The following is a 25,447-nucleotide window of genomic DNA, read 5'->3' on the forward strand; positions in this document are numbered from 1 at the left end:
GAGTCACATTTTTACCAATTGATATTGGGTCTTATTATGAGTCCTACTTTTACTAACTCATCAAGTGACTCTTCTTAGACCATGCAGGTGTACTCCAAGTTAAGTGTGTGACTCCTATGATGAGTCTTTCCTGTCAGAAACAACTCACAGTCACAGGGTGGCTAAAACATCGGATTCATAAGGCTTGACTCAAGGTCTTCATTTGAAGTTCACTTCATACTAGACTCATAGACTGGGTCTAGCCATGAGCCCTCTGAGTCATGTTTTCCGTTGTTTGTCACTAGATGCGACTCAAAATGGAGCAACAGAACACCCATTCGTGGGTAAAACAACGTTAAAGGCAGCACCATGAATCTGACTCAACAATGGGACAAAACACACCTCAGAGAGAGTCTCATTGAGTCCTCCACGGCCAAGGTTTCTGCCACCAGGGATCAGATCAGACACGATGATGAAGCAGCCAGTCACAGTGACAAGAGGAAGCTCTGGAACTCTATTATTAGATGGAAGATCAAATGACTTAAATGGGCCCGTCGAAAACAGGCGCCAATTCCAGATTTGCCCTCGCAGCTATATTCATATCTCATCAGACTAATGGAGCTCTCACGGGTGCTTGATGAGTTTTTATCAGGAACGATGGAGGCGCGGAGCTGCAGCCTTTACCAGGCACTTCCATCATAACACCGCTGAACGACAAAGTCGAACTCTCTGACTGGTCTCCTGGAGTCCTGCAGGAGCAGCGGGCTCTAACACCAGGCCCAGATTAACACCGAGCAGCTCATTACTGAGACAAAACCATCGCCCTGCAGGTCCATTAAAACATTCACGGACAAAAGGGAAAATGAAGCTGATATTTTAGGGAGACAACGCTGCTGCGGGGATGTAGAGCTGAAGCCCACAGTCCTCCACGGTGATGCAGGGTTGGTAGACATGAGGAGCCTTGACTTCAGACGACCAACACAAGCCAATTTAAGCACTTCAATAAACAGAACCGCTTTTGAGCAGGGCTCGGAAGAACTCTGGCGGGTGAATAAAGCCGTGCCTCTTTCATTTGCCCGGATCCGGTCTCCCTCCAGTCACCTCCATGTTCACCCTGATCTAGGAAGCACTAAGTGAACTGAAACGTCCGAAGAGTAAGCGATAGAAGTGGAAGTGTAACTGTAGCTCCCAGGAGAGAGGGAGGCAGGAGCCGCTCCTTCAGATATGTGGCGTCCCTCTTAGCCTGGGTAGCACTTTTCAAGGAGAGTGAGGACAAACTGAAGCCTGGAGGACGAGCCACGAGGGACCGCAGAAGAAAGCCCTGGAAGACGGTTAAACTAAGACACACTGTGAGTCACACAGACTCAAATATCATCCCTGAGCTTGCTCCAAAACCACTATTTTTTCAATTCATTATTCTTGTTAGAATGAATTTATTGTATCTAAATGTTGGATGGATCATATAAATTTAGTCTAACAGGACTAAAAAACAAGAAAAAAACTTTCTAAGAAAAACACCACTTCAAAAGACACATTCAGCGTAAAAAAAAAAAGAAATTTTAAAATTATATGATCATGAAACAAAGAAGTAAATATCAAGTATTATATGTGAAATATATATTTTTAATGCAAATGACTAAATATGAGGGACACAAAATCATAAAAAGGTCAATTGGCTTTCTAATATAACGTTAAAAATATTCTATTTTAATGAAACAACATCAAATTAAATTAACATTTAATTTGCTAAATAGAATTTTTTTTTTGTTTTATGGACATTTTTATTGACATTACTTGTTTTTAATGGTAAATAAATAAAAAAAAAACAATTCTGAGTAATGAGACTGCTGGATTGTTTCAGTGTCGCAGCAGACCTTTGAAGCTCAGCTCAGTTTGGTGCACAGGCATCAAAGGCACAGAGCCGCACTTAGCTTTGGTCTGAAGCTGCATTTAAGAGCGAAGGGTGAGGCTCCAGTTTCTTTTCCATTATTTTCCTCAGGCAACAATCTGGCACTGGAAACGCAACATAATAGATTTTACAGAGTCTCAGTTATCAAAGTCGTACAACAAGATAGTGACGTCCATGAAAGCTAATCTCCAGCATGCCTTGTCTGGTTAGAAGTAACTTGTAAACCCGCTCCATTCGCAACTAGAAACCCGCAGGATGAAGAGGAAACACTAATTTGCAGAATGAAAGAAAACTCCTACATCCTGTTTACATTCAGGGGAGCCATCTTGGATTCAGGGTGGTGAGCATTGCCTCATTTTGCGACTGGGAAATCCTACACTGGGTGACATTACACAAGCAGACAACCAACAAAGCAATCTACAGTTCTTTTATGTGTATTTAATGTGTGTACCGTGCTCACAAACCTCTGCGGCATTTGACGGAGTGAGACGTCATCACTTGACGCAAGAACTTATGACAACTACGCACATCTCCACCAGGAGTCAAGACGGAGGCATCTAATTCTGAACGTTAAAACAACAATCGTGATGTCAAAGGCTTCTGCTGCCAAGAAGAGACAGACTCATGAACACAGCAGCAGCTATTCTTTGTTGTAGCCTGAGAATCAAGCCGCCGCGACAGAATCAGCCGTCTGCTCCTCATTGTCTGCCGCAGTCAGAACAACTCTCCTCTCCAGTTTCAGCCGGAGGAAAATCATAGCCGAGGATGAGTCACTGTTCACCTGAAGAGACAAGCCGAGGAGACACAAGGCGCTCGCCACTCGTGAACGGGCAGATGGAGGCGGAGCCAGATGAGTCGCATGAGCGCTATAACTCAACGACTGGAGATGTTTTATTGATGCGCAGAAGAGGCAGCAGCGAGTCGCTCACACGAGCAGCGGCGGGGTGACAGAGTTTAGAGCGCCGCCGTCGACTCGCTGCCGCTTCTTACGCTGAAATGCATTAAAAAATAAAGTGGCAGGGGAACTGGCTGCGGCGCCATCACAGGAGATGAGAGAGCAGCTGCGGCACGAGGCAATGAGCCACTCACACTCCAAGCTATGAATTCCTGAGCACAAAAGAAGCAGCTACTGTCTGGGCTCAGGTGGATCCAACTCACCTGCGTCACACGTGGAGACCGATCGAGAGGAAGCACCAACCCGACCGTTCTACACAACTGGGATCTGACATCGACCTTCGTTTAAAGGGAAAAAAAACCTTCCAACCTCAGCCTGGCTGAACAAGACGTGGAAATAAGAGTCGAAACTTGAGGGTGACATCGGTCTGTTTTACAGTGGGAGGCTAACTTAAGCATGTAGCCTCTGGCTAGCTTCTAAAACACGCTTGGTCACCTTCGAGTCGCCTCACGATTCACGTGTTGACCCGCTTTAAACAGAACTCTGCTTAATTTTGAGCCAATTACACATATTTAAAGTTCTGCCAGCCTCGTAACATAACACCAACTCATAACACCAGACTTGACTCGAGTTGGACACACATGTGCTAATGGCTACACTGAAGATATTTGTTTCTAAACACAACATACAAATTCATGTACTTCACACCAATTAACAAGAAACTTTTGGTGACTGAGGGCTGCCATTTTGAATATAGCGTAGTATTCATCCTTCCGAGGTACTTGTTAGTCACAACAGACTTGACAAGTGCTAAATTATATAACTCTACAACCTGAAAGTACATCAGACCAGTCTCGACAACAGTGAGTCATCGTTCAAGTGCCAAGACTCTCAGTACACAACAAAGGTCGAAGCTAACTTCTGGCTGAATAGCATTGCTATTCTAATGGATCCATTCATAACACAGAAGCATGTTTTACGAGTCATTTCATCTGATGTATTTTTCAGATTGGTCCATGCAGCTAAAAACTGTAATGATGAAAAGTTGCAGTCATGTTAGCAAGTGTTTACAGTTTCCTGAAGTGAGTGAGCAGCGGAGAGAAGCGAACGGGATTAGAACCTTCCACTGAGGCTTCCTTTGAACACCCACTGTGTCTCGTCGCTAAGAGGATTCACAGTCTCTCCCCACAATGGACAGCAAGGTTTTACATGCTAATCTTCAAATTCAAGGGCGAGCGAGGGTGAGGCGGCACATGCTGAGACTGACACGACACCGAGAGGGTCAAGGGTGAGATCTTTACGGCAGCAGAAGTAATAAGACGAGGGGGCGCTGTCATGTGGCGCTTGGGGAGTGTTGACAGAATCGCTGCTGTGACTAGAGGTGGTCGCTATGACTTGGTGTCATAGCAGTTATATATTTTGAGGCACCGCAGCAGTCTGATGTGGAGTATTTGCTCACAAGCAATTGTTACCGCGAGCAGAGAAGCGACTTAAATGTCGCACAGTCGAGCGGACTTAAGAAGATAAGAGGAAAATCTTTCTGCAAGAGGACGGCAGCAGCGGAGACCTGCCCTACTTGCAGTCCCTTCAGACAGCTGGGTTTGAAGCGATCTGTTCGTCAGAAAACACCAGCGAGCGTTGCCGAAAAACATGGACTTCAAATGGACCGAATCACTTGTCCTCAAACCTGTGAGTCAAAGATCTGCTCTCCGCTGACTCAAACTTAAAGCTATTTTTCCATACATGTCTCAATTTCAGGGATTTGGTCCTTCAGATTTTGGGGACTGAATGGGAGGAGCCTGAAGCTCGATGGTGTACTCCATGCAATGGACTAGATCCAGACTCGGACAAATAACTGATTTTCCGACACAAAAGAAGCGTGAAAGACCACAGGATGCATGTGTGATGAGGTTCACTGAGTCAGTCTGCGGCTGTTGCTAGTGCTGGGTTGGCTTCAGCAGGACCCACACACAAAGCTGATCAAACACAGCTGGCTTGTTTGTTCAGAGGCTTTTCCTGTTTCCTGGTTGCACAGCGAGGAAGGACGTCGCAGTGAGATGAAGAGCACTCTTCCTTCCTTCACAAAGGTCATACAGGGGTGGACCAAAGGCCCGACTCGGCCTGGCCGTGCCCAAACACCCACACACTGCAGTTCAAGTTTATATTCAGGACTTCACACTGAAGCACAAAAAAGTGTGAGGTTTGAGTCAGTTACTCGAGTTAGTGTTGACTCAGCCCTTCAGTTGGACTTATTTACATGAACACACAATGCTGACACAAAAACAACCGGCAACACTTTCAGGAGCAAGAAACCGAAATACCCTCGATCAAGTGTTGCGACAGGACGTGACCACAGCAGGACACAAAGGGTTGACTGTGCTTCCAAAACGTTAGGATCAGACTCTTCAGTTAGCCTTTAAATGCTAAGTGCTTCGGCCAGTTTAGACGGTGACACAGGTGCGGCGCGGTCAGGTGATGCAGCTGAAGAAACTCAAGCTTGCGCTGGACTCTTCACAGGACTGTGACGGGTGACGCAGCTGGTCGGCAGACAGCCACAACACGGCGACAGCAATGGAGGGCAGGAGGTGAACCAGATAAAGCGTCGCGAGCCGTGAACATGGACTGGGACTCATAAATCTGAGCTCAAGGTCCAGAGCGGTGAGGTTGCACTGCAGCAGACAACTCTCCACCCAAACTTCTCGTTCCACTGAACACTGTTGCCAGGAGCATCCACTCTGGCCGGGTTCCATTTTATCTCAAAATAGAGGGAAGATTCTCTCACTCCAGCTGAGAAAATATTTCAGCTTCTCTTCCTGTTGGCCTTTTCATGACTTTTTCCTCCCCAATTTCACCAATAGTTCAGACACTTTGCTGGACTTCGCTTTGTTTTCATGTCATTATTAGTGATTTTTGGTGGGGTTTTTTTGTAATAATTTATTTTTCAGTTATTTTACCACTTTCAATCTCACCTACAGTTTTTCATAATTATACTATTCTAACTTCTTGTAATAAAAACACATTTTAAAGTCAATATTTTATATCCTATCATTTTATATAAATTTTTTACTTTCTATTTTAAATGCCAATTATTTTAGGATCGTTGATGTTGCTGGCTTTTTTCATCCTTGACTTCAATTTTAATATTTTCTACTTCTTTATTCAATGTTTTTTATTCACATTTTGGTGGTGGCCCTCTTGCCGGTGATGATAAAATTCTATAGTTTTATTTTAATTGTTTTATTCTGGCCGGTTACTTCTTTATCTAAGAGACATTTTTTATGATTTGCAATTCTTAAATCTAATATAATTTCTCCACATTCAAGGTTTTGCTGGTCTCCCACTCACAGAGAGCCATTTTATTCTAGCAACAACCTTTGTTTTTTATTGTCTTTATTTATTTCACGGTTTTATTTGCACATTTAATATTTTCCGGGCATTTGTTTTCTCATCAAAGTCTACATTTTGTTCTGACGTTTTTGGACAGACCAGCTTCTTACATGAAGTAGAAAGACAATCTTTTTAATCGAGGGCTGAGCCTTTGCTTTGACAAACATTTTCGCTGGTCAGACTTTTTCCTGGTGAGTGTCTTGTTATCTTTGTATTTGGCTGTGTCCGAGGTTCCTCAGGGTTACGGCCTCCTGCCGCAGACTTCAGCACCAAGCCTTCGCGCCGCAGAGAAATTTCTCGCTTCAGTCGGAGCGATCGTGAAACCTGCTGGACTCAGTCCATTTATCGTGGCGGAGAGCCTCGGTGCTTCATCGATTAGCCGGGCAGCGAGGAGGGCTAACTGCGGGGGCAATCACGGGCGAGTGCAGCGGCGTGGATTATGTCCAGACCTAATACCATTATTGCCTGCAACAATAGAGTCGGCTGAACTGCTCATGTGGGAGGGGATCACTTCCAGGCAACAACAGCAGCGGTGCCAGCAGCAGACGGACCACAGAACCTTCCGCACGCTTCTCTCCACCAACAAAGCGAAACACACCAGAGGTCAGACTCGGGCCCTGGGTTCTGGACCCGAACGCTGTCTGACGAAGCCATCACAACAACAGCAACCAGGGAAAGAATTTCAACTGCCACTCTGGACCAGAGTTGTACTCCACTCAGCTTCTGCGCAGTACTACAAATACATTACACCACACAGTACTCTGCTGTAACCCTGCTGTACTGTAACACAGAAGCAGACCCAGGTAACCTGCGGCCCCCCGGGGCCACATGCGGCTCTAAACGAACAGTTTCACTTTTCACAGATACTTCAACTGTAAATACTGAAGCACTCACATTACCCTTCTTTCCATTTGTTGAGTACTTCAGTCCCTCAAGATGAACTCAACAGTCTTGCAAGAATACTGGAACTGAAGTGCCTTTATATCGTCTCCCGATTCTCATGTCATCAAGGTAGTACATCACACTTTTTGGTTTCCCTTACTCACAGCATTAGATCTTCTGGTTGTTACCTCACTATGTGTCACTGTGTACACTGTAAGGCTCTTTTTTGTCCTTTCTTTCTCCCCTGGAATAGTGTACAACACATCAACATACCACTCTACATACTACATAACAGTGCTGTACTGCACTACGTAGTACACTTTTGCACCAGACAAAATAGTCCTCAATGTCATAAACAAACTGTACTACACTGCATTCCACTGCTGCATCACTCCACCCATTACACTACACTGAAGTACTATAGTGTTTCTCAAATGGGGTATTTGAAGGTACTGCTCGGGGTATGTGATACTCACTTTTTAATCTCAGCCTGGATTCTACAGAACAATATGGAAATTAATAAATAAAAAAATCAATTTATTACAGGCTTTTTTATGGCACTATCTTATAAGGTCTGTGTATTTCAGTAGTACTGCGTTCATACTGTGTAACTTGACAGTTGACACACCCCAGTCGAAGGTCAAGAAATTAGGACGAACCTGGGAGACAAGTGATCTTTTAGGATTATATATCTGACAATCTACATTGTATTTCAAGTAAGATATAGTAAATATCTGGGTAAAAGAGTGACAATCTATAACTATATGTATTTATTACTAATTTATTTTGACGAACAAAGGCTGAGTAATAAATGAATATCACTTGATTGGAGACACAATGGGTCCTACAATGACTTGTACTTGTAGTGGAAACACTAGTCGCAAGCTTCATGGTGTGTCTGACCTAAGGAGGGCCACAGAGCACAGGCAGCGGGCCACATGGGCCAAACGCTCGACTGTGATGATTGACGTCACCTCCTGGTTGCTGTCAGAAGTCGCAGATTCAGCGACGCTTGTGAGCCCAAAGGTGAGTGGACTGTCCAGCCACTTCACGTCAGTCGTGTGGAGCCCGGGGCCACACTGGGATTCAAACCCATGACCTCCCCGCTCCATGCTGAGCCCACCTGACGTTCCACACTGGACTCAGGTGTGTGAGACATGTCCGAGAGCGGGAGGCTAGACTCGATCCATCCGCAAGTTCACGAGGGGGACATCCTCAGGAAGCCTTGACTCACATATCGCCTCTATATTTACACGCAGAAGAGCGCGTTGTTGACGGTCACTGCGGTGTTTCCCCTGGAGGCCCGACAGAGCTGCGCTCGTCTCTCATCTGATCCCTGCTCCGCGGTACCAGTACAAGTCCACTTAGCTCAGAACTGGACCGACACCCGCTATGGACTCGAAGTCTAAGCACAAATCCAGACACAATCCAGGTGGAAAAGTTGGGAGCTGGCAGCGAGACGTTTCAACTCACGGCGGTGCAGAGTCAGTGGACCGAACAGCGTGTCAGAGATTGGAGCAGATTCCTTACCTCAATGTACCCAGCCACCGCCGGAACCACGACCCCCAGAACCAGGGCCGATATCGCAGGGAGCGAACCCATGTCGGCCGCACTCTTGTATCCTTCCAAACGCGCGCGGTGACGTCCAAAGAGTCAAACAAGTCCCGGGAATGCTTGGCTAGTCTCCCGTCCTGCGGCGCTTGTTTCCAGTCTGGAGCTGAGTGGGACTGCTGAGCGGCGGAGGGATGGGCCGCTCGTCAACGAGTGGTATCGCGCAGACGGCTCTCTGTCAGTGCGAGTCTTCCTCGTCAGACAAGCCCACCAGCCAACACCAAGTGCTCTGTTTACATTCGGTGTCAACTCCCGAATCTTGTAAAAGCATGAATCGTTTTCATTTCAACCGCGGAAGAGGCAACCAATGCGATGAGTCGCTCGCGTGTAAAAGAGTCGGTTCTCTGCACTGAGGTGATGGCCCACCGAGTGTGGCCGATACAGAGCAGCGGTCGCCTTTAAAATTACCGAGAAAGCGCGACGCCTGGCGATCGGTTCTGCTAACTACACTAACAAGAAAACTACTCTTGATCTTCCAAGTTTAAGGAGTCAGATTGAGAAGAGTCATGGCTAAAGAATCTGATCTTATCATTAAGAGTGACGATTAAAAAAAAGCAAGAACAAGTGTTAATATGCTTTAATTCGTTTGGATTTTTTGTAATTGCTGGGGTTGTACAAGAGATAGTCAGCTTACTGCAGTGAGGAGAACGTCACCAACTGTCCACCCACAACAGCCACCTCAACCGTCCTGGAGTAGTCTCCTGGATGACTGAGCTTCTCAATCTCATAGAGTCCAGACAGAGAAATATGCAGATGAAATAGCACTCCATCCTTCCCTGAAGATCCCAAAAATACTTGGACGCCTCCTTTTGAAGAACTTCTCATCTTCACTTCTTCATCATCGCCAATCGGGAAGTTATTTTCCAGTCACACAAATAAACAAAGTCAGCAAATGTGAAAACCTCCCTGGGTGGGTGTTAGTTATTATGTCATAGATGTACTCAATTGTGAATCGCAATCTTTCATTGAATTGAAATGAAAAGGTTGTAAGGTTGATGTAAGCTGGTGTGGTGGTGTAAGCTGAGTTAAGGTCGTTGTTTTATTCAAATGTTTCAAGTTGTTTAAGTTTAAGTCAGAACGTAGGAGAGATTTGCAATAATATCATTATTGCCGCTTTGAATATTATTCTGAAAGAGCGGAAGTGCGAGACCGGAAGTGGGTCTCACACCATCAGTACAGTTAGCTTGTCTAGCGTGAAACAAAACAAACTTGTCTCTTTCCATGTCTGTCACGTGTAGCCATTCAGAAGGAGATGTTTTTCCATATATATTGCACCCCACTACTTTGTAGATGATAGTATAAATACATCATTTAATCCACCCACTGACCAGTCCTCTGGTCACGTGATGCCCAGGGTGCAGCAGGGAAATCCGTTTTCAGCATCATTTCAGTCTTTAAAATGGCTTTCATCACAACAGCTGTTGTAGTTTAATGAACGCTCCTTCAAATTAAATGATAAACAGAAGCAAATTAGTTACAACACCTAAATATCAAGGGGGAAAAAAGAGCTTCACTTTGGTCACGTGGTGTTTACTGTGCTCCAACTCGCATACGCGCTCTTGCTCGCCCCCTGGCGGCTCAGGAGGCAACATGGGGGTTCGAAAAACAAAGCCTTATTAATACTTCCTGACTTCATTCTTATTAAAAATATCTCTCTCTATATATATATGTGTGTGTGTGTATTTTAGCTACCAAGTTTATACCCGCGACAAGTATAAAATTAAGGTTAGCAATACTTGCGCACTTATTTTCTGTCTATAAATACGGGTGGAAAAGTTTGTAAATAAATATATTATTGTCGTTTGTAGCACGCATGTAGTAATTTACAGGCCGCTTGTGTCAGGTGAAGTTTAAAAATAAATGCAACTGCCTTTCACGCCGCTTCACTTCTACCAATGGGACGCGCCGCTGCAGCCGGTCGCCAGGCAGATTCCGTTAAAACATGCAGGGCGGCCATCTCTGCTGCTACCATTCGGAGGTAAGACCGAGCAGACAGCCTGCATAACACCCCTCAACAACAAGCATGGCCTCCGGTTTGAGCCCCGGGCTTGGTTTCTCGCAGAACACCGAGGGTGTTGGACTGAGAAGCGCGCGCGTGTGTGCTGCCGGGCCGGGGTTAGACGCGTTCGAGTCCGCGGCAGTGCTCGGTGTGCTTGTTGTCGTAGTCCCACCCAAAATGGAGCCGGTCTTCCTGGCGCCACTGCCGACAGCCAGGGCTGGGCTCAACTGGAGCGGGGGACGGGTGGATCGCGTTCACTATCTGGGCTGTTAACCGCTCCATATCGGCTCGTGTTCTTCCATCCGAGCAGTTATCGCTGAGAAACGAACGTCCGAGTTGAGTTGGGCTCCAACCTGGGCCTCCAGTGGAGTGAAACTGCGGGCGAGCTGAAGCGGCGCGGCGGCGGGCGCCCGGGTTTCTGCGGCGCTGGTTCTTGTGGTATGGTCCGGCTGGGACCGAGAACCTGTCGGCTGAAATGGGGGGGACCGACCTGCACGTTGATCGCACCAACCACCGTCACTAACGCCTGAAAGGCATCACCGGGAACAAGTGTTCCGCACCGGGCGGTGTTTTTAATCTGAGTTTTGGAGGCGGCCTCCCCGCTGCAGGGTAGCCGCTCGATGAGGCTCGTACCCCCGCTGACTGCTGTGTGAACGGTACCGGCCCAGCCGACACGCTGGTTTATTTTGCTGACAGCCAGGACAGACACACTCAATCACAACTTTCAACACGGTCCACTCGGATCGTATGAGACGCAGAGAGAGAGAGACTGACGTCAATGTTTACTTTTAAGAACAATAATGTGAGTCATCGTTGTGCAGTCATAACAACAGTTTACATCAAGAGATATATATAGTCTGGACTCAAGTTCAGTTGACTTGAACCACATCTTATTTATAACCGACAGGTCAAGAGGTAAAATACACGTTATATTCATTCATCATATCTGTGTAGCTTCTGGGCTCTTCTGTCTCCATTTGTCTGAAACCTAAGATTATTATTTTTTTAAGATTCATTTTCCTCCCTGCTCCTCATCATTGCTGGTGCAGAAACGCTTCCTGGCTTGGACCCTGCAGTGACAGCAGCGCTTGTCTCTCACAGGTGTCTGGGGTGACGTTGTAAGGGTCCATGGGTCGCGGCTGCTATGGAAACCAAACAAGAGCCCTCAGCTGTGTGGAGTCCAACTGCAAACGCTGACCAAACCAATGCCACGCAGGTAAGCCTTCTGACTCCAGTGTGACTCTTAACTCACCAGCCTGGTGTTTATCCAGCAGCTGGTGTGTGAATCATGACCTTAGGTCTTGAACTGAAGAACCGCAGAGTTCAGTTGTTGAGCTCGCTGCTTGTTATTGGCTTGTATTGTACTGTGAAGATTATTTTTCCGCAAGGAACCATTTACCATTTTTACTCGTGAGCATGACGACCAAGAATCCAACAAGTTATATCCAAGAAACTTATTCCCTGACAGAGGGGTCTAATACAAAAGCAGAATTCAGGGTCAGCGACTACACCTGACCTAGCCTTAACAGTAGTCTGTTAAAGCGACGAAGAACTTTCTGAGGTCCTGACCCTTTATACACAAAAGTGCTCCATCCTAGTCTGATTGGTCCTCAGCCATTGACGCCATTTGCGGTCGCTGTCTCCCTCGTAACCATGGCAACGATCACAAGGCATGCTCCCCTCCTCCGGACCCAGGTGGTTCTTATCAGGACCAGCTCCTTCCAGCTCTGGAGAATATGGTACTTTCCAGCCTCCTCCATCTGACCTTGGACCCTCTAAAGAGTTACAATGCTCAGGCCTGTGGGGTTTTTCACTCCCGCCATTCTACTCCACCTGTCACTTCAATTTCTCACGCACACTCAGCCACACTCCCTCGTTCAGCATTCCTCTGTCTGTGAATAACTACTTTTATTAGTAGCATAAACACTTCCAACAAACTTGATATTGTATAATAAATGCACAATTCCCATTAATGTTTACCTCTCTGTCAGGAAGAATCGCGCCACTTACATTGCTGAAGTGATGGAACTGATCGTAGCAGCAAGTCAAACTCGTTGCTTCAGTGGTTTCATCTGTGACTTAGGTGCATTTTGAAGGTGGCACTGTGGCCCAGATCGTGTACAGCGGGGATCAGGCGGACCGCGGGCAGCAGCAGGTGGTGTACACCGCAGACGGCAGCTCCTACACCTCAGTGGAGTCAGCCGAACACACGCTGGTCTACATACACCCCGCCGATGGCTCCCAGGTGAGGACCAGACTCTGTCATAAACCTAGAGAGACGGGAGTTTCACGACTGCCCCTCCTCCGTCTCCTTCCAGGCTGTGTTTGCTGATCAGCCTCAGGTGGCCTACATTCAGCAGGATGGGACGACTCAACAGGTACACTTGAGTCTTGAGCAGCCGCCAGGTTCTCTGTCAACTCTGGTGTTTGATCGCAGGTCACAGTCCTGCTGCCGACTGGACAGAACATGAACGCCGCCAACCTGCATGTGCTGAGTAATGTAGCAGAAGCTCCGCAGGCCATCCTGGAGCCGGTTCCTCAGGTGAGGCCTCCACTGTTGGACCGCAGACCCTTGAGAATAAAATCCGCTGTCGTAGAGCTGAGCGAAAAGGCAAGGCTGTCGGACGCCTGATCACACCGGTATATTGCGGCATCTGGTGGCCAAGCTATGGTCCAGAATCGGGCGTCCATTTTTTCATGTTTTGCTGATGCCCAGACGCCCCCCTAGCTAAAAGCCTGGTTGTGATCATAGTGGAAGTGACTGAAAGTAGTGATGCCATCTGGCAGGGCAGTTGCTCACATAATGTTACGTGAGTGGAGACGCTGACTGTGTTTGAATACACATCCATCGAGTTGTCTCCATTCTCCGCTCACACAGGAGCAGCTGTCCAGCTCCCTCACCTCCATGACGGACATGGGTGAAACCCCGATCAGCCCTCTTGGAGCCACTGACTCGGCTGAAGATTCGGAGGAAGAAGAGGCAGACGACTCTGACATGGACGACTGGGAGCTGCGTCTGCCGGAGCCCTTCAACCCTCTCAACCTCTGTGAGTGGCAGACCACGCTTCCTTTAGGCGCCAGAAGGTTTGTGACGTCCTTTGAATGGTGCCTTGCAGGGTGTGAGGAGTGCAACAACACGAACCCTTCTGTGTGTTTAAAACACGGGCCGCTGACACCCATCCCTAACCGGCCCGTGATGTCCCGGGCCCGTGCCAGTCTCCCCCTGGTTCTCTACATCGATCGCTTCCTCGGAGGAGTGTTCTGCAAGAGACGCATCCCTAAGCGGACTCAGTTCGGCCCCATCGAGGGACCGCTGGTCCCCAAGAGTCGCCTGCAGGAGCACTACATGCACCTGAAGGTGTGTAGGGTAGAGGGGAAAGGATGAAGCGTGATCATTCCTGGATCGATGGCGCTTGACTTTAACCCTCAGAGTTGTCAAAACTATTCAAACTGCTTTTTGTAAGGAAGAACAAGTGACGCTACAGTCGACCATACAGCCTTGGTTCTTCTCAAAAGTTCCTTGCTTCTTCTGCGTGCTGTTGCAGCTGTGCACGCTGGACACTGAAAAAGACACAGGCAAATCTGACGACGCTTGGTTCGACCTGTCCGACGAGGAGAGCTGCAACTGGATGATGTTTGTCCGGCCGGCGCAGAACTACCTGGAGCAGAACCTGGTGGCATATCAGTTTGGGTCGGAGATCTTCTACACAACCATCAAGAACGTTCAACCCAAACAGGAGCTGAAGGCGAGTGGTTGCTGTGTCAGTCCTGAGCTGCAAGAGAGAGAGGCGATATCTGTGTTCTCTGTTGGTTTTCAGGATCAAGTAAACACCTGTGTTTGTGTGTGTGTTCAGGTCTGGTACGCAGCGTCGTACGCCGAGTTTGTGAACCAGAAGATCCACAGTGTAACGGAGGAGGAGAGGAAAGGTGAGGCCACATGTGCTTCCAAAAACAATCAGCAGTAAGTTGAAGTGTAGATGGTGTCAAACTGGAGGCTCGGGGACCAGATCTGGCCCACCAAAAAATGTTTTGTGGCCCAGAAGAAAGTTCGATTTGATCCAAATTTCAAGCATGTTTCTGACCCAGGGAGGTCTCGCTGCACAGGAAAGAAAGTAACCGGACACTGAGTCTAATGCTGCTGCTGCTGTCAAACCTACTGTTATTGACCTTGTCTGATTCTTACACGCGACATGTGCTCTCTAATGTGACCCTGACACCGCTTCAGCTCTAACAACACTCACAGGTGACAAGTGACTGCTCAGAGGCTTATGAGTGCTGAACTCCTCCCACAGTTCTGCGGGAGCAGGAGAAGAACTGGCCCTGCTACGAGTGCAACCGTCGCTTCGTGAGCTCTGAACAGTTGCAGCAGCATCTCAACCTGCACGACGACAAGTTGAGCTCCCCCGTGAGGTAAAGTGTCCCCCACTTGCTTCCTCTTCACGCTGTAGAGCTTGCGCTCACCTGGCAGCCCTCTCCTCCTCCTCCTCCTCCTCCTGCTCCTCTACAGGCCCAGGAGTCGAGGGCGAGGACGAGGAAGGAAGAGATTCGGCGCAGGAAGGAGACCGGGTCGCCCACCCAAATTCATGCGGCTGGACGCTCCAGAAGAAGCTGCGGAGGACAAGACGACAGTAAGAAACCTCGCATGAGTCACACACATCCTCTCTGTCCATTCATTGGAAAAAGTGCATCAGAATTAGAAAAACTAAATACTTGATGATGACACACACCATTGTCTTCGTCATCCTTCAACAAGCCTCCATCTGAGCCACCAAACCTGACTGAAACACGACCATCATCTGCACTCCTCATCTCAGCTAGAGACGGTCACATCTAACGTCACCATGTAGATGTTCTGCCTGTCATGTAGCGCCATCATCTGTCGCAGGATGGTGGTTTGTATCTTGTTGAGCTTCCGCTCACGAAAATCTCTCAATGTCTTTGTCTGCTTAGTGAAGAGGAATGAATTAACTCCATCTGGCCGTCTTCATTTCTCTGCAGCAGATGTTGGAGCTGACTGAGAAGCCTCAGCAGCAGCCAGAGGAGGAAGGAGGAGTAGACGCACCTCAGAATGGCCTCAAGGAGTCCGAACCGGTGACCGACTCCGAGGACCCGCTGGTAACACCTGCAGAAGAAGCAGAGTCGTCCGACGCTGCCCCTCTGTCCAACATGGAATCGCCTCTGAAGGAGGATCCGGCGACCAGCAGCCAGGCCGACAACCTCCTCACCTCTCAGGACCTGCGCCGTGCCAAAAGAATACGGGTGAGTGGAACCCAAAGATTGGGAAGTATCATCCTCGTAGTACAAGAGGGAGGGACCCTTAGGAGATCAAACCTGGGCAACATCCTGAGTGACTCGTGTCCACATTACTGCAGGAAGATTGTGATCCAGATCGGGACCTGAAAGTACTTTGGTTCCATCACGAGACACACTGCTGAGGAACTTAAGTTGACTTAGGGAAGCAAAGAAAGATGATTGGATAGGAGAACCTTTAAAGAGCATCAATAAAAACCATTCAGTTAGAGTAAGAGAATCATTTTTCAGTACGAGCACCCTGAGGTCTTGTGTCGGTTTGATTTGAAACTGCTGACTCAGCACTCGTGAAATAGGCTTGTCTGATTGTTTGTTGTGCCTCTTTCCCAATGCCCTCAAAGATGGACGTGCAGGTCAGTACTGTCTGGCGGGAAGCTTCCTCTGATCCCACGCCTCCTCTCTAGTCTCTGAAGCTCCATTGTTGCTCTCTCTCTCTCCTTCTCTCTCTCAGAATGCGGCGCTACAGCACCTCTTCATTCGGAAAAGCTTCCGCCCGTTCAAGTGCGCTCACTGTGGAAAAGCTTTCCGGGAGAAGGACAAGTTGGACCAGCACCTGCGCGTGCATGGCCGGGACGCCTTCGCCTTCACCTGCCACATCTGCAGCAAGACCTTCCCTGGCGACTCGGCTCTGGAGGACCACCTGCTGGTGCACACGGAGAACCGCAGCTACGCATGTCTGCTGTGCCCGGAGTCCTTCGAGAGGCTGGACCTGCTCAAGGAGCACGTGGGGGTGCACGCCGTCGACGGGCGCTTCACGTGTCCCACCTGCAAGAAGAGCTTCAACGACTTCATCCAGGTCTGTGGACGGAGATTTGTTGCCAATCCATGCGGTCACCAACTCGGCGGATAATTCCAGCATAATAAACTTGGATGATAAATGAAAGCATCGGAACAAAGCCTTGGCAGGTGGCCTGACGCTCCTCACATTGTTCTTCATCCTCCTGCAGGTGAAGAAACACATCCGCTGCTTCCACTCGGAGAAGATTTTCCGATGCTGCGAGTGCGAGAAGGCGTTCTGTCGACCTGATAAACTGCGACTGCACATGCTGCGCCACTCGGACCGCAAGGACTTCCTGTGCTCTACCTGCGGCAAACAGTTCAAGGTGGGAGACGGTGGTGAGCGGGCCTCCGCGGCGGTTTGCTAACCTCATGTTGCTGTGGGCATCCAGCGCAAAGACAAGCTGCGGGAGCACATGCAGCGCATGCACAATCCCGACAGAGAAGCCAAGAAGGCGGATCGCATCCATCGCGCCAAGGCTTTGAAACTGAAGGTTCACAGCAGCGACTTTGAGAGCTTCGTGTTCAAGTGCCGAGTGTGCATGATGGGCTTCAGACGCAGGGGCATGCTGGTGAGCACCTCACCGCGACGCTCGGCTCCAGCAGAGGGATTTGAACTCAGCTGCACATGTGCGTGTGTGCGCAGGTGAATCACCTGTCCAAGAGACACCCAGACATGCGGATCGACGACGTTCCGGAGCTCACCCTGCCCATCATCAAGCCTAACAGGGATTACTTCTGCCAGTATTGTGACAAGGTACGCTGTGGCTGGTGTCGGGGAGGAGAGCGATGTCCTCTCGCTTGTCCTCCACATCTCCATCGTCCTCTCTGCTTTCACCAGGTCTACAAAAGTGCCAGCAAGAGAAAGGCCCACATCCTGAAGAACCACCCGGGAGCAGAACTTCCTCCCAGCATCCGGAAGCTGAGGCCGGCGGCGCCCGGCGAGCCCGACCCCATGCTCAGCACGCACACGCAGCTGACTGGCACCATCGCCACCGCGCCCGTCTGCTGCCCTCACTGCGCCAAGCAGTACAGCAGCAAGGTCAGTGGGTGGGCAGGAGCCAGGAGAGGGAGCTCAGTTCACCCTGCTGGATTCTCATTTCAGACCAAGATGGTGCAGCACATCAGGAAGAAGCACCCAGAGCTGGCCCAGCTCACCAACAGCATCCAGACGCCGCTGACCACAGCAGTCATCAGCAGCACTCCCACGGTCATCAGTGCCGACGGAGCCACAGCTGAGGCGGTCGTGGTGAGTGTGTGGCCTTCGCTCATCACCTCACAGGAGTGTGAGCTGCTGTCCTCGCCAGTGTAGCTCCTGCACTCGCTCCAAGTGTTGCAGTACTCCGAGTCCACTTTGTGTCTACAAGAGCCATTATTTGTCGGAGGAAAAAACATCTGATATTACGGAGAATGTTTCTTCTCTTTCTGAGAACCACATGGTCCTCAGAACTCTAGTTTACTGCTCCACTCACAGTCCCACAGAGTGAGCTGCTTCGTCAAATGAAGTATTCTTCAGATCTCTGGAGCAGGGTTTTTCAACCTTTGTCTAGCCACACCACATTGTCTAGGCACACCACCAAAGGAACCTCGGCCAAAGCGCACTTGTGCTTAAAGTCCTATTGAAAATCCCTGTTCATTTGTGAAAAACAATAGCTACTGACACTCGGTTGTTATTTTGCCAGGCTATTTGCAGAAACAAATTACAGAAAATGTATTTGTTTCAAAAGTGTCCAGATAGGGGCAATATGGCAAAATATATCATGATTTATTAATTTATTTACTTACTTTAAATAACTGCTTTGATTTTATCGCTTCTCTGTTGCGTGATTTTATTGTAGTTTAGAGTTTCCAGACAAATTCTTAGCATTCTTTGCCTGAACTTGCTTCATAAAAACAAGTATTGTTTCTCTTTTCACATTTTGACGCACATTTATTTTGTTGTGCATTTAGTTTTTGGCCAACCTTTCAACCACACAGCACACTTTGACAGTCCATGAGTATCAGTAAAGCTTTGAAGTGAGACGTCATGTTAGCCGTTAGCTCTGCGGTGCAGACAGTCTTTGGCGTTGTGGGTCCGACAAGGATCACTCCCTCCATGGTTCTGTGGTGAAAGTGTGTGGTCAAGTTGGAGGCGCATCAGGTTTAAAAACAGCTGGAAGTTGAGCATTTGACCAGCTTCTTCGTTGTGAGTGTGTGGGAAGAGGAGCGCGGCGCACCACAGCAGTGCTGCGCATCAATACACTGTAGCTCTACAGTATAGTGTATGGGAAGAATGTCAGCGAATCCATGTGATCTCCTCACCTTGGTTACTAGTCAACACCTTCCAATTGTCATGATTTAATGTCATCATATTGCCCACCTCTATCTCCGCACAAATGTGGTGAAAAGCTGTGATGTCAGTGAAGGCTGACGGGTGAGTTGCTGAGCAAGTCGAGCTGATGGTAGCAATTGTTAAGGAAGAGCTGAGCTGATGACTGTAAAGTGCCTCTGTCATCTGAGCATTCTCTGCCAGTTTGCTGACGTGTCTCGCGTCTCTCTGCCCCTCAGACCACGGACCTGCTGACCCAGGCCATGACGGAGCTCTCCCAGACCCTCACCACGGACTTCCGGACGGCCCAGGGAGACTTCCAGAGGATCCAGTACATTCCGGTGTCCCAGGCCGGAGGAGGCATGTCCCAGCCGCAGCACATCCAGCTGCAGGTGGTCCAGGTGGCACCAGTGAGTGACTTCTGAGTGCTGTTGTGGCTCCAGAGGCTCCATGTTGAGTCTGACGCTGCGGAGCTCCTCAGTCAGGTCCTGAACTGCGCCTCTCACTGCGGCTGTGCTTGCTTTTCTCAGGCGACCTCACCAACCTCCCAGCACCCCACCGTGGACGTGACCCACCTCCATGACCCCCACAGCTACAGCCAGCACACCATCCAGGTGCAGCAGGTCCAGGTGGGGGACCCGATCACGGCCGAGCCGACCACCAGCCAGGTGAGGCCCTGCAGGTGGAGGACGGTCCGTCTGACTGGTCTGAAGAGCTCATGCCCGCCTGCTTCTCTCCTAGAACCCCGAGCAGCCTCTCAGCCCGAGCTCCCAGCAGCCCAGCCAGGAGCTGAGTCCAGCCCAGCTGACCCCGGTCACTCTGTCCCAGAACAACACCCTGCAGAGCAGCGGCGGCCAGCAGGGGGCGGTGCAGCACGCCTACATCCCTGGGAACTGGAACTACCGAGGTTACTGTGAGTGAGTGCTCCGCAGGGTTTGCTCTGTGCTCTGGTTCTGACCCGGTCTGTATCTGCAGCCTCGGAGATCCAGATGATGGCGCTGCCACACGCTCAGTATGTGATCGCTGAAGCCCGGACACCAGTGTCTGGAGTCAACAGCAGCCCGGCGAAAACGGTGAGTTGTTTGACCTGGAGAGGCATGAGTGTCACCGGTGCCTCTTCCAAAACAGGTTCATTTACTCTGGGAACAGTCAAAAACAAGTCAAGGTTACCAGATAAGGAACTTATCGGCCCAGTTTTTCTACAGTTCTTTTGATATCAGGAGGCCTTGGTTGGATGTCTAGACTGCTCACCTCATCTCTCTCCAAGAAATTAGGGAACTGAAGTGTGTGTGTTGCTTGGTTGATCCTCGCTTGTGAGCACCAATTCTTGACAAAACACTATCCTTGTGAGGACCTTAGGCCAATGTGGGGACCATTTGGCTGGACCCCACAAGGTTAAGCCTCAATTTGAGGATGAAGACTTTAAAATAACTGGGTTTCACTTTCAGAGTCCTGGTTATGGTGAGTCATGTGTTTTGGATGGTTAGGTTTAAGGAGAGGCTGGGGAAAGGGTTGTGGCACTAAGAGGTCCCCAAATGGATAGCGATACAAACGTGTATGTGATATCTGTGACCGCTGATCACACGGTGACCTCTGACCTCACCAGGCGACCCACTACATGATATCGGAGGGTCAGACGGAGCTGGACACCAAGCAGTCGGCGCCTCAGAGCTCCGCCCAGAACCGCAGCGAGCCGCTGGAGCCGCAGGCCGCCAACCAGAGCACCACGGCACAGTTCATCATCACCACCACCACCAACGGCAGCGGCGCCAGCGAAGTCCACATCACCAAACCCTGAGGCCGACCGGAACGGACCGGGACCTCTGAGTGGAGAGACCCAGGACCAGACGCGAGTCGTTTCCTCCCTCTGCTGCTAGAACTCTGTCGATGAGACGATGAAGGTCGTGAGAGCTTGTAAATAAAGTGGTGGGCTCCGTCGCGTCCTGAGCAACGACAAGTCTTCCGTGTTGTCAAACAATCGTTGTCGTTACCACTGTGACCTGTTGTTTTCACCACCTGTACCTGCACCCAACTTTTGTAAAGTAAAATGAGACTGTTGGACTCCACTGTTGTGTGTTGTATTGTGTCCCACTGGGACATCTGTTGCTGCCACTGTGCGAGTGAGTGAGTGAGTGAGCTACATGGGTTTCTGGGAGCTGTGCTTCAGTTGTGTGTCCGAAGGTGTTGAGTTGGCTGGTAGTTCAGGAGTGTGTGAGTCTGCAGGCGTGTGGGAGAGTGGAGGTTGCATCCTGAGGTTGTGTGTCCCTGAAACAATGAATTGTTTGTAGACTGTTAGTGATGGAAATGTCTTGTGCGTCAGTGCTGTGTGTGTGTTGTGTAGTCCTGTTGTGTTGTGGCTGAGCGAGCTCCGGAGGTGTTGCCGTAACCTCTGGTTGCAGCAGGTCGGTCTGGTCCTCTCGCCGTGGCTGTTTCTGGCCTGGCTGAATCTGGCGGTCTGAAGTTCACATGTGGGCGAGGCGCAGCAGGGACTCGGACTCGAGGGTGGAATGTGGAAAAAGGTGCGTCCCACATCGAGGAACCGGACCCGGTGGATCCTGTTCCTCCAGTCCGTCTGTGAGCTCACTGCAGTGATGTTTGACTCTCCAGCGGCAGCATGTCGAACCTCAGCTGACACTGACCGGACCGGCAGGGGACATGGGCCGAGGTGAGGAGGAGGGCTTGGACTCAGGACTGAAGGAGGGCGGGGAGCTGCGGGAAGCAGAGGAGCACAGGTGGGTGTTGGACCGAGACCCGAGTGTCGAAAGTGAGAGAGGGAAGGATCGACCCGAGTGCTTGTGTGGCAGCAGCTCAGGCCCGGACCCGCCTCCCTCCTGGTCGCTGAGGAGGCTCTGCTCTTGGGGAGGATGGTGCAGTTTGGCCCCGGTGGCTGCAGTGTGGGCGGTCTGCCAGCAGGAGGCGCCGCTGCTCACCTCGCTGGCGCTGCCGGAGCTGTGCTGGAGGGTCGTGCTGGTCTGCGGCCTGTGGCTCCTGATGGGGGCCGGACTCAGCGTCCTGAGGGCCCGCCTGGAGCCCGCAGCGGCGCGGGTGAGGCCATGACGTCACAGGCGAGGCGCGTGTCTTCCGAAATCAATTTTTGAACGCCGTTTTTTTTTTTTTCTCAGAAAACCTTCGTGAGGTCGAAGCGTCAGGTCGCGACCGAGAGGAGGAAAGTCACGTACACGTGGTGAGTCTGCGCGTGACCTTCTGGGAAACTTGAGATGAGCGAAGAAACTCGTCACAATATCTGATCAAGTTGAACCTTATCTGGAAGCGAGTGCAGAACAGTGAGTGAGGCACAGGATGAAACAGATAAGACGTCAAATTTACAGTGCAACTTCACCCCGAAATGAAACGCACTAATAAAATGCACTAAATTGTATTCCAAATAAAACGGTCGAATTGATTACATTTAAAAAAAATGATGTGTAATAAGAGACAATGCAAGTAAATGAATTAAAATAAAAAAGTAGATGGTGATGATTAAATGAAATATTTGAATTAAAGGCTATCTAACATTACATTTTTAAATTCTGCATCGAAAACGTTGTGGTAAAATATTGAAAATTATTGGTGATTTATTATAAACTAGATTGCTGAAATGAAAATGAAATACAGTGATGAATATATAATGGTACAATTTAAGATTTTATAACAATTATGTACAGTATATTATAACTTATCATCTCAAAATTATGAGTGTCTGAAATCGAATTATTAAAATTAGAACGCCACTTTAATTCAAACATTGAATTCAAATTCAAATTCATTTTCATAAATATTTTGAAAGTAAAAAAAGACAATGGACTATATAACTACATATTTTTGTGAGATAAAAAATGGACTTGGTGTTTTTTTTCACAGAACTATTATGCAAATAAAAGAAAATGAAATAAAGTGAGCATGAACCAAATGTTGCAGTGGTGAAACTCGTCGTGAATTCACATTGTTGTTTAAAGTCAAGTCAGAAACTTGAGAAACATTTGCTCTCCTGATAAAACAAGTGAAGTTCAGGACCAAACACCAACACCTGTCTCAGCCTCACTTGCCTCTCCTCCAGGACGTCCCGGTCCAGGGGCTCCACTCTCAGGGTCTCCCCTGCTCAGGCACTGGCCGACAGCCTGCTCCTGTGCGTCCTCCAGGAGCCCCTCCAGGACACCAGCGTCCCCCAAATCCTGACGCTGCTGTCCAGACTGAACGTGAGACTCGCCCGTCGACCTGACCTCCAACCTGACTCCGACTGACTCTTCTCTTCAGTCTGTGTCCCGCAGCCTGGAGCTGGCCGACCTGCGGTCCGAGGGGGGTGACCAGAGCGCAGCTGTGTGTGACAGAGTGAAGCTCATCCTCACCTACCTGCAGGACAGGTGAGCTCCATCACTGCGGTTCAGTGGCTATAGGATGAGGTGTCCCTCTGCTGGCAGGATCCGGACTCTGCATCAGCTGCTCCGGGCCCAGGGGGACCTGGAGGTCAGCGTGAAGGACATGCTGGACGGGCTGGAGGACCTCTGGGCTCAGCTGGAGGAGCTTCACGCCGGAGTGACCCTCACCAAAGAGGGCAGTGAAGACCAAGTGGACCTGGGTTCTGCCTTGACCCGCGCTGAGGTCAGCCACTTCATGATCAAGTTTATGCTTTTCAATAAACCTCTCTCTCTCACTGAGGCTAAAAAGCTATGATCTACGAGTCACAGTTGATGCTGGTTCTCTCAGGCTTCTGGGTCGATTCACTCTGTTCATGTGACCAAAACAACTGTGTTGACGCACCACGCCACTGAGCTCTTTCTATTTTCAGACTTTGTTCTCTGTGCTGGGTCAGTACCGCAGCAGACTGGACCTGTGTCAGAACCACCTGAAGGAGAGCACGCAGCTGCTGCAGGTGAGAACACACACATGCTCACACACACGTAGGCTGCTATCTCTCATTGCCATCACCCTTTCCCCAGCCTCTCTCCTTAAACCTAACCATCCAAACCTTATGACTTACCTTCACTAGGACCTTCAACCAAACTGAGACCCAGTTATAATGACCCAGTTATTTTTTACATTTCCTACCTCAAAACTCAATGTGGACCAGCCGAAATGTCCTCACGAGCAAAATATAAGATCAGTGTCTAGTCAAAGATTGGTCCACACGAGAATATTCATGGACACACACGGCTGACGGAGTCTGCTCGGACAGGAGCTGACCTGGAGTCACAGTCACATGGGCAGCAGCAGTGAGTCCATGTGGCCGGAGCTACTGCTTCAGTCCAACATGGAGCAGGTGAGTCTGGAGAGTCAGAGACTGGTGCTTGGTGCGTCAGGCAGTGAGCCGACTCTCATCTTGTCTGCAGTTCGACAAAGTGCAGGAGAGCTTCCTGTCCCTGGAGCAGCAGACGGCCACGTTCCAGGCTCACCTGGTGGGACTCGGGAGAGCCCACCACGACAGCCTGGCCTCCTCCAGTCCCAGCTCCTCCCAGGACCCCCCTCATCCGCCCGAGCCTGCTCATGGACCCTGGGAGACAGACGGTCTTCGGTCGCTGTGTGAGAGGTCGGCTCTGCAGTTCTCCTCCACCATCGGACGCCTGCGCAGGTCCAGCAGGAGGAAGAAGTGACTCCAGGAGACTGGTGAGGCTCAGTGGAGTTGCCAACATTCCCATCACTCACAACAGACACAAATGGAGGAGGACTGCTTCGGTGGAGTCAGGCTTCACTTGGACTTGTTTCTGTACTCTGATCAAATGACTTCTCTCACTGGATCCTGTTTTCATGTGTAGAAATTTGATTATTTATTGAACTTTTTCCTTTTGTGGCCAGCCTTCCTCAGATGACTTGCTTTTAACTGATATACCAGTCAGTGAAAGAACACACATTTCTCCGGAAATTAGGAGAGGACGAAGTTTAATCCAAGAGCCAAAGTGACAAACAGGAAGTTGATAAAAATGATTTTTTTAAAAAGATTTTGGAAATAAATCAGTTGATCACATTTTGAATTATGGTGTGAAATAAATATTAGAATATAAAAAAGATTAGAATATAAAAAAGTAATAATAAAATAAGTCAACAAGTCAAAAATCTCCGTCTTGTGCGCTACGCCACAAGGTGGCGCCCTAATACAATATATCGGTCAGTGACGCGTCACTAAAAACATTTTAATAGCATTCAGTTGCTGCGTTTGACCAAACTGCCTTATTGGAGGATGGAGACGATGGTGGGGATGGTGATGAAGAAGAAGAAGATGACGCCATTGATGATGGCGATGACCCCTCATCTGCTTGACTTGTGAGCCAGAGCTGAACCCACGACCTTCCTGTTGGAGCAGATCCGAGGTTTGCTTGAAAGCGTTGAGCAACATCTCTAGTAGATGGATTCACGTTCCTGTCCGAGCTGTTCTTCTGCGCTGGCTGATTGTTGGAC

The 25,447-nt window shown here is 49.3% G+C and overlaps 3 protein-coding genes across 12 annotated transcripts in view; 2 read left to right on the forward strand and 1 right to left on the reverse strand.

The window, feature by feature from the left end:
- Positions 1-8,993, reverse strand: part of aplp2 (amyloid beta (A4) precursor-like protein 2) — a 43,531-nt gene extending 34,538 nt beyond the window's left edge. For 2 of the 4 annotated variants that reach the window (XM_053873806.1, XM_053873805.1), the window contains exon 1: positions 8,583-8,990. In XM_053873806.1, the coding sequence (XP_053729781.1) occupies positions 8,583-8,654 (72 nt within the window). In that variant the 5' untranslated portion in view covers positions 8,655-8,990. Of the gene's footprint in view, positions 1-8,582 lie in introns of all 4 variants that reach the window. The other 2 variants (XM_053873808.1, XM_053873807.1) reach the window with 2 other exon arrangements.
- Positions 8,994-10,578: 1,585 nt separating this feature from the next.
- prdm10 (PR domain containing 10) lies at positions 10,579-21,105 on the forward strand. Of its 6 annotated transcripts, none has more exons than XM_053872652.1 (23): positions 10,579-10,641; positions 11,764-11,878; positions 12,746-12,907; positions 12,981-13,040; positions 13,100-13,204; positions 13,541-13,709; positions 13,779-14,020; positions 14,208-14,408; positions 14,517-14,589; positions 14,955-15,072; positions 15,170-15,290; positions 15,661-15,921; positions 16,424-16,768; positions 16,920-17,075; positions 17,142-17,321; positions 17,396-17,506; positions 17,591-17,791; positions 17,855-17,998; positions 19,297-19,467; positions 19,588-19,725; positions 19,799-19,970; positions 20,033-20,130; positions 20,664-21,105. In XM_053872652.1, the coding sequence occupies exons 2-23, from the start codon at positions 11,807-11,809 to the stop codon at positions 20,853-20,855; spliced, it is 3,492 nt and encodes a 1,163-aa protein (XP_053728627.1). In that variant the 5' UTR covers positions 10,579-10,641; positions 11,764-11,806; the 3' UTR covers positions 20,856-21,105. The 6 variants fall into 6 exon arrangements, with proteins under 6 accessions (XP_053728627.1, XP_053728625.1, XP_053728631.1 ...); XM_053872650.1 differs by lacking the exon at positions 10,579-10,641 and adding an exon at positions 10,648-11,577; XM_053872656.1 differs by lacking the exon at positions 10,579-10,641 and adding an exon at positions 10,648-11,577 and having other exon boundaries at positions 19,799-19,964.
- A 551-nt stretch (positions 21,106-21,656) lies between these two features.
- si:ch211-151h10.2 (uncharacterized protein LOC567699 homolog) lies at positions 21,657-24,997 on the forward strand. 2 transcript variants are annotated; one of them, XM_053874172.1, is made up of 9 exons: positions 21,657-21,789; positions 21,865-22,102; positions 22,180-22,241; positions 23,115-23,253; positions 23,312-23,418; positions 23,476-23,656; positions 23,844-23,927; positions 24,231-24,314; positions 24,385-24,997. In XM_053874172.1, exons 1-9 carry the CDS (start codon positions 21,713-21,715, stop codon positions 24,643-24,645), a joined length of 1,233 nt encoding a protein of 410 aa, XP_053730147.1. In that variant the 5' UTR covers positions 21,657-21,712; the 3' UTR covers positions 24,646-24,997. The 2 variants fall into 2 exon arrangements, with proteins under 2 accessions (XP_053730147.1, XP_053730146.1); XM_053874171.1 differs by having other exon boundaries at positions 21,680-21,789; positions 21,862-22,102.
- The last annotated feature ends 450 nt before the right edge of the window (positions 24,998-25,447 follow it).

Source organism: Synchiropus splendidus, chromosome 8 (genome assembly GCF_027744825.2).
Source record: "Synchiropus splendidus isolate RoL2022-P1 chromosome 8, RoL_Sspl_1.0, whole genome shotgun sequence".
Lineage (NCBI taxonomy): Eukaryota > Metazoa > Chordata > Actinopteri > Syngnathiformes > Callionymidae > Synchiropus > Synchiropus splendidus.

What these genes read in the sequence shown, in the direction of transcription:
- si:ch211-151h10.2 (XM_053874171.1), top strand. Translation starts at nt 21,713, where the DNA reads ATGGGCCGAGGTGAGGAGGAGGGCTTGGACTCAGGACTGAAGGAGGGC. An exon ending in CTCACCTACCTGCAGGACAG is followed by an intron (nt 23,419 to 23,475) that starts GTGAGCTCCATC and finishes CTCTGCTGGCAG; the next exon opens with GATCCGGACTCTGCATCAGC. An exon ending in AGAGCACGCAGCTGCTGCAG is followed by an intron (nt 23,928 to 24,230) that starts GTGAGAACACAC and finishes CTGCTCGGACAG; the next exon opens with GAGCTGACCTGGAGTCACAG.
- prdm10 (XM_053872652.1), top strand. Translation starts at nt 11,807, where the DNA reads ATGGAAACCAAACAAGAGCCCTCAGCTGTGTGGAGTCCAACTGCAAAC. An exon ending in ACCAAACCAATGCCACGCAG is followed by an intron (nt 11,879 to 12,745) that starts GTAAGCCTTCTG and finishes TCTGTGACTTAG; the next exon opens with GTGCATTTTGAAGGTGGCAC. An exon ending in AGGATGGGACGACTCAACAG is followed by an intron (nt 13,041 to 13,099) that starts GTACACTTGAGT and finishes GTTTGATCGCAG; the next exon opens with GTCACAGTCCTGCTGCCGAC.